Raw genomic sequence first — 7,285 nt, 5'->3', positions numbered from 1 at the left:
TGTCCTGATGATTTTTTCTAGCTGGATTTTGAAATTCAGCAGAATTTTGGCATTTATGGCTTTGGCAGGTAGGTAGTTCCATGGATCTATAACCGGTGGGTGAAATACATCTCCTATTTTCAGTCCTACAATGTGGCTTCTTGAGCTGGAAATCGTTGCTCCTTGTTTGTGTTGCATCTGACATTTTGAAAGTTGTCTGAATAAACATCCTGCAAATTGTTCAGTATTTTGAACGTTTCGATAAGATCAGCTGCATTATGTCTGGTTTGCAGTGTTAGACCTGTGGCCCTCACCCTTTCCTGATATGAGAGTTGACTTAGTTCTGGAATTATTTTCATTGCCTGGTGTTCAACTTTCCCATAATTTGTTCTCTTCACCTTCAAACATTTGTTTGGATAATGGGATGTCGTCTAAGCATTCTAATATGACCACTGATGGCAATTTTTCAGTGTGTATTGCCTTTATAACAGTCTCTTCTTTTATGGGTCCTGCCGAATTGTTTGTTTTGGTTTTACTAGTTCCACAACATTGTCGAAAAATCCAATTTACTGGTCCGTTTAATCTTAATACTAGAATTTGGCTATATGTGATAAATTACACAGTTGTACTTTTGTGAAGTGAAGCTGGCTGTCCCTTATTCACAGTGAGTGTGCATGGGGTTCCAGTACAAGTACTTAAAATCCTTTGACCTTGCTATGTCTTAAGCCATATTGCTCGCTCCACTTGTTCTATGTTGGCAAACAAAAACGTGATCATCACTTAAGAATGGCCCAACAGCTGTTGTCACATCCAGCTTAGATTCCTTTTGACCTCATAAGTTCAAATTCTGTCAAGGTTGCTTGGTATATTACCACCTCTCTTAGCACAGGGACTTCTTATTCTATTTTGAAGTCCTGGAATCTCTTGTTCTTTGCACACCCCCTTGTCATTCTGTGTATCCATGCTTCCCTTTTCTTGTACACAAAAAATTTATTAATAATGTGGTGTATATGTTATATTTATAGAATGTACTACTGTGTGAAAGGTTCATTTAGTTGATACTTGAATGCATTAAATAAAAAAACTTGATAGTTGTTCAAATTTAATTTCAATATAGTCTCTACAGGTACTGTTTGGCCATGGCACGCAGAAACCTGTGCTTGCGGACCTTCGCTGCTTCCCTCTGGATTTCATCGTTGTTGTTGGAGTTCACTTCTAGAAGGCCCATCATTTTCAACTGAAAATAATTAAAGGATATAGAATCCATTTATACATAATAAATGGTTCGTTTAGCCCTTGGCTTAAGTCTAGTAATATTTTGATTCAATCAGGGGAGAATGTGCCTTAAGATACTTTGTCAAAGAAAGTTATAGCAATTTATGAGCAAAACCCAATTTGTATAAGATTTAAATTCTTGCTGGCAATTATTACAAAATGTGAGAAACTTGTTCATAAATATAAGTACAGTAGATGAGTTTTGAAGTTCGGTATGTGGCTCCAAAGAGCTCGGTAAAGTATTGAGACTTCTTAAGGAGGGGGAGGGAGGGGGGAGGGGGGAGAGGAGGGAGGGGGGGGAGGAGGAGGGAGGGGGGGAGAGGAGGAGGAGGGAGGGGGGGTGGAGGAGGAGGGAGGGGGGGGGGAGGAGGAGGGAGGGGAGGAGGGAGGGGGGGAGGAGGAGGGGGGGAGGGGAGGAGGGAGGGGGAGGAGGAGGGAGGGGGGGGGAGGAGGGGAGGAGGGAGGGGGGGGGGGAGGGGGGGGGGAGGAGGAGGAGGGAGGGGGGGGGGAAGAGGAGGGAGGGGGAGGGGGGGGGGGAAGAGGAGGGAGGGAGGGGTGGGGGGGGGGAAGAGGAGGGAGGGAGGGAGGGGTGGGGGGGGAAGAGGAGGGAGGGAGGGAGGGAGGGGTGGGGGGGGGAAGAGGAGGGAGGGAGGGGGGGGGAGGGAAGAGGAGGGAGGGAGGGGGGGGGAGGGAAGAGGAGGGAGGGAGGGGGGGGGGAGGGAAGAGGAGGGAGGGAGGGGGGGGGGGGAGGGAAGAGGAGGGAGGGAGGGGGGGGGGAGGGAAGAGGAGGGAGGGGGGGGGGAAGAGGAGGGAGGGAGGGAGGGGGGGGGGAAGAGGAGGGAGGGAGGGGGGGGGGAAGAGGAGGGAGGGAGGGGGGGGGGAAGAGGAGGGAGGGAGGGGGGGGGAAAGAGGAGGGAGGGAGGGGGGGGGGGAAAGAGGAGGGAGGGAGGGGGGGGGGAAAGAGGAGGGAGGGAGGGGGGGGGGAAAGAGGAGGGAGGGAGGGGGGGGGGAAAGAGGAGGGAGGGAGGGGGGGGAAAGAGGAGGGAGGGAGGGGGGGGGAAAGAGGAGGGAGGGAGGGGGGGGGGGAAAGAGGAGGGAGGGAGGGGGGGGGAAAGAGGAGGGAGGGAGGGGGGGGGGAAGAGGAGGGAGGGAGGGGGGGGTGGAGGGAGAGGGGGGGGGGAGGGAGAGGGGGGGGAGGGAGAGGGGGGGAAGAGGAAGGGAGAGGGGGAGGGGAGAGGAGGGAGGGGAGAGGAGGGAGGGGGGGGGGAGGGAGGAGGGAAGGGAAGGAGAGGGAGGGAGGAGGGGAGTCTCCTCCTGTCTCTCCCTCCCCCCCCCCCCCCCCCTCTCCTCCTCCCTCTCCCCCCCCCTCTCCTCCCTCCCCCCCCTCCCTCCCCCCCTCTCCTCCTCCCTCCCCCTCCTCTCCTCCTCCCTCTCCCCCCCTCTCCTCCCTCCCCCCCTCCTCTCCTCCTCCCTCTCCCCCCCTCTCCTCCTCCCTCTCCCCCCCTCTCCTCCTCCCTCCCTTCCCCTCTCCTCCCTCCCCCCCTCTCCTCCTCCCTCCCTTCCCCTCTCCTCCTCCCTCCCTTCCCCTCTCCTCCCCCCCTGCTCCTCCCTCTCCCCCCCCTGCTCCTCCCTCCCCGCCCCCTTCATCTGCCTCACAGCAGGGGGAGGAGGGAGTGGAAACAGGAGAGGAGGGAGAGGAAACAGGAGGGGGAGGGGGGGGGAGGGAGAGGATTAGAGGAGGAAGGAGAGGAGTAGGAGGAGGAAGGAGAGGAGTAGGAGGAGGAAAGGGGGGGGGGGGGGAAGAGAGAAGGAGAATCTTACGGCTTTATCCCTGCGTTGTATTTCTCCTCGCTTCTGGTGCATGTTGATGATGAACTCGATGAGTGAAACATCCCATAAGCAGCAGTAGTAGGCATCCATGGCATCGACGGAGTTCCTCTCTTGCAAACAACGCAGTGCAGTGCTGTAGTCAATGCTCTCCAAGAACTGGCACAAGATGGCTGCCTGCAGAAAACAAAAAACATCCTAAATGTGCATCAACAGCTTTAAATTTGCAAATGTTAAATAAGGTTAAACACAGATACCTGCATGTATAAACAAATGTACATGAATGAAAAATACAAAAAATACCATAATAAGCAACACATGCCCAGTTTATATCATCAATAAAATTTAAGTTAAAAAAACAAAAAAAATTATCAATTGTACTGTACAATCATGTTAATGACTTACCTGTGTGTAACAGTTCAGATTCATACAACATCGAATCATTCTTCTGATGATGCTGTCTGTCAATACTGACTGATCCCCTCCATTGTCATTCCTAAGGAAATCTGTGGCAACAAACACAGCCGTCAAATACCCGGCCAGGGCACTGTGGTACTGGTCACTCATGTACGAGAGGTCGGCCCGTGATAAATGCCACGAGGTGCACAGAGCTGCACTTGTCTGTTTGAGAGAGTTCAGGGAACATTTTAGAGTAGCAATAATACCTTATTGTAGTTAATAAGTGTATTTATAAAGCTTTACCGAATGATTTTAAAGAGCAGCTTCTTTATTACCAATATTTGTCTCAATGCTTTCTCCTTTTGTTACTTTCTCTAGCACAATCCTTTATTCTAGGTCTTAAATGTATTTCTATTGTATATATTGAACATTAACTAGTTTGTTTTTTAAACAAAAAACATATGCAACTTACATGTGTTGCTGTTGGATACAATCTGGTTGCATGATCTACTACCCACACCAGTGTCTCTCTCACCGTCTCCTTTGGAAGAGTTCTGAAAACAATACTTATGAAGAAAACTTCATTATCAGTAGATGATGGCATAATTAGGAACACAAAGGATTAATATGAACTTTAAATGTCTTCAAAGTTGACTACCACATTTTAAAATATTATCAGTACTGTATGTTAAGATATTTAAAATGAACTATACCCCAACTTCACTCTAATTAACATCCAAGTGGAAAAATAAAATGCAAATTTGAAAAACTTATCACATGAATGTGCTGGGTGATCTGATAAATGTATTAGATTTTTCAACAAAGATAAAGTGATCATTTTCTTCAGAGCAAACCCCCTCATCCACCTACCCCATCAACAGGTTTCAACCAGTGCCATAGTTCTTGCACGAAAGGCTAGAGCTGACTTTTTGCTTCACCATAACAAGCAATTTTTAAAATGTTCTTATTGCATTGTTGAGGAGGGTCAACAATGGAGAGAATAGCTCTAGCTACCTCTATCTAGCTGCTGCTAAATTGCCAGGCTGCACTCCAATCACCAATATAGGGTTATGGAAGTAGGCAGCCCAAGCTGTGAACATGACATTTACCTCCTTCACATCCAGCCCTGCAGAGACTAATCCAGTTTATTTCCCCTGGTTTGAGGCTGATACCTTGCCTTTGCCTTTCAGAACTTTATCTCTGCCCTATTATCTCTGACCTAGGCCGCGTTGAGAGCTCTTGGGTTGTGTCTATTCTGAGACCTCGCACCAAGTTTCCATCATGAAATCACAAAGACGTTCTCTCTCTACAAAGACATTTTACACAAGTTTAGACACATCAAGAGCTTGACTACTTGTTAAGGCCAGCTGGGGCCAGACTTGTCTGCTGATAGCTAGCATCAGCAGCCCGCACACCCACATAACCATAGAAGCCAGATGACTTGGCACTTCATGCAGGAACTTGTCCAACTCTCTTAAAAACATCCACTTTTGTTTTTGAAACATTTCTTATATTTGGTGGAAGGATGTTGAAGATGTGACCCTCTAATTTTCATAGTGTTATCTAACTGTACTTTTAGCAGATCTTCATGATCTGTTCTCGGAAATAAGGCTCGGTTATTTAACAAAATCAAACTTTGGTGACCAAATACAAATGCAGTTCAATAAGAATATGGCCTCATTTCCAACAAGTACAGATTAACAACTAAAATATTGGTGGAACCTACAGAATACTTACACATCAGTAGATGGCCACATAGCAAGGTGATCAATGTGTACTTCATTACTAGGTTCTTGGTTCAGAAGATTGAGAACATGACCAAGAAGAGAGATGATGATGGAGAGGCAGCTTGGTTCTCGAATATTCTCGAGAAAGTCCAGAAATGCAGATCGGCTCATAATGACTGTTGAGAGAAGTTTTTGGTTTGTAAATCCAGGTAATCGAAACTATGAAAGATTCGCTCGAGACACTAATAAACGAAACAAATATTGTAATTGTCTCTCAAGATAAATGAGGACTGAATGCCTATGATTACCAAACATAAATATTTGCAATATATTCAAGAACAAAGTAGCAAAAACGAAGTGGAACAAACTGTGTTATCCCCGACTGGGACACTACTGAACGACACTCTGTTACCCGAGTCGTGGTGCCGCTCAACTGCTGTAGACTGGCCAGAACTGGAGCGTTTGTGTTGCACACTGTTCCCCAAGACTCCAACCACTGAAGACACGTACACAAGACCAGTTATCCAAACATATATTTCTCTTTAGCTTCAATTAATCTAAGAGGTTATTTTGAATCAGTTTAAAAATATTATTTAGATTTTATAACTGCTAAAAAGATATAGATAAGCAATATGAATACTGTGTTTATGCAACACTCAAGACAATTAATAATTTTTATATACAGATGGTAACTTTCCAATTATGGAAAGAAAACAAACAAATGTGGGGATTTTGATGCACAGTACATTTTTTTTTTTTGCAGGAATAATTCTTCTTTACACCTGTGACTATTCTGCCTTCAGCAGTAAAATTAAAAAACTTCAATCATACATTTGAACAACCACTTATATTTATATTTTAACCATATTTATTAAATCACTAACAGGTTAGAGAAAAAGTGGTTAATATAGTCTACACTAAGTCTTAAAAAAAATTAGGGTGATTTAGTTCATCTTGTCATGGCTATGTTTAATACAGTAATACTGTATATAGAGAAAATCTCTCTGATGACTAACGAATATAATATCTGCAATAGTTGAAGCTATTAAGCAACAATAAAAAAGTATTATAATACAGCTTATGACTTACCTATATCCCAAAGTTCATACCAAACTGTCTTGTTGGTGAGCTTCTCCCTCAAAGCCCGTGCTGTTGCTGCCAAGGGCTTGACCAACACCAGGAGGTAGAGATGGGAGGGCAGCGACACCCCTCCCAGCAGACTACTCCACTCACCAGCATTAAGTAGCAAGAGTATACACCTGATAATGAAACCACTTAATTCTCATGAAAGGTCTTGCTGAAATTTGTGTTAATAATGGTAAACACAAATTTTCAGCAATATACCAGTAATTAAGAACAGTTGCAGGTCATGCAGTGGTAAAACCCCCTCCCCCCCATCCTCCATTTTTCGTGAGTGATTTGGCCCTAGGTTCGTATCCTGGCCAGGGATGATTGACTGGGTGCCAATCCTTAACTGTACACCTCTGTTCACCCAGCAGTGATCGAGCACCTGGTTGTTAAACGATTGGCAGGTCATATTCTTGGGGAAACTAGTAGGTAAGGCTTACCATGAGCTATGGAATAGGAAAGCTCTAAGCCTGCTCATACGAGTCAGCAGTCATCTGTTAATGTATCCACCCATGTAAAAAAAATAAAGTACATGTATCTCTTATTATACCCTTTCATCAATTTATATACTTTGTTTAAATTATATTATTAATTCTATTTATATAATGTACATTATTCGTAGGTACACATTGCACATTATATAAAGTCAATGGCACCATCGGACTGCCAATTCTCCACAGGTAATTATCTAATTCTGTACTTCAAGTGTTGTATCAACACCAGAAGTACATATTGGTGTACAGTACTTCTCTAGTAAATACTGTACTTCAAATGTTGTATCAACAAAGTCAGTGATGCAACAAAATATATTACAGAAACAGAAGTTATCTGCCATTCAATACTGCAAGATAAGAAATTTATTGTATGCACTGACTTTTTAAATAGGAAAGACATAAATTAATGGATCAACTCAGATGCTTGGAGAAAGCTCCTATGTAACTTGTCCAGAC

At 45.0% G+C, this 7,285-nt stretch overlaps 1 protein-coding gene across 5 annotated transcripts in view; it reads right to left on the bottom strand.

Moving 5' to 3' along the window:
- Window positions 1-1,068: 1,068 nt before the first annotated feature.
- IntS8 (integrator complex subunit 8) overlaps window positions 1,069-7,285 on the bottom strand; it is a 37,285-nt gene continuing 31,068 nt past the window's right edge. For 3 of the 5 annotated variants that reach the window (XM_069317158.1, XM_045757713.2, XM_069317159.1), the window contains exons 16-22: window positions 6,297-6,466; window positions 5,620-5,703; window positions 5,218-5,383; window positions 3,953-4,034; window positions 3,487-3,702; window positions 3,076-3,258; window positions 1,069-1,216 (exon numbers count right to left, since the gene is read on the bottom strand). In XM_069317158.1, the coding sequence (XP_069173259.1) occupies window positions 1,100-1,216; window positions 3,076-3,258; window positions 3,487-3,702; window positions 3,953-4,034; window positions 5,218-5,383; window positions 5,620-5,703; window positions 6,297-6,466 (1,018 nt within the window). In that variant the 3' untranslated portion in view covers window positions 1,069-1,099. Of the gene's footprint in view, window positions 1,217-3,075; window positions 3,259-3,486; window positions 3,703-3,952; window positions 4,047-5,217; window positions 5,384-5,619; window positions 5,704-6,296; window positions 6,467-7,285 lie in introns of all 5 variants that reach the window. The other 2 variants (XM_069317157.1, XM_045757704.2) reach the window with 1 other exon arrangement.

Source organism: Procambarus clarkii, chromosome 86 (assembly GCF_040958095.1).
Source record: "Procambarus clarkii isolate CNS0578487 chromosome 86, FALCON_Pclarkii_2.0, whole genome shotgun sequence".
Taxonomy (NCBI): Eukaryota; Metazoa; Arthropoda; class Malacostraca; order Decapoda; family Cambaridae; genus Procambarus; species Procambarus clarkii.
Note: the sequence above shows the minus strand (reverse complement) of the source record. Positions and strands in the feature narration are given on the sequence as shown.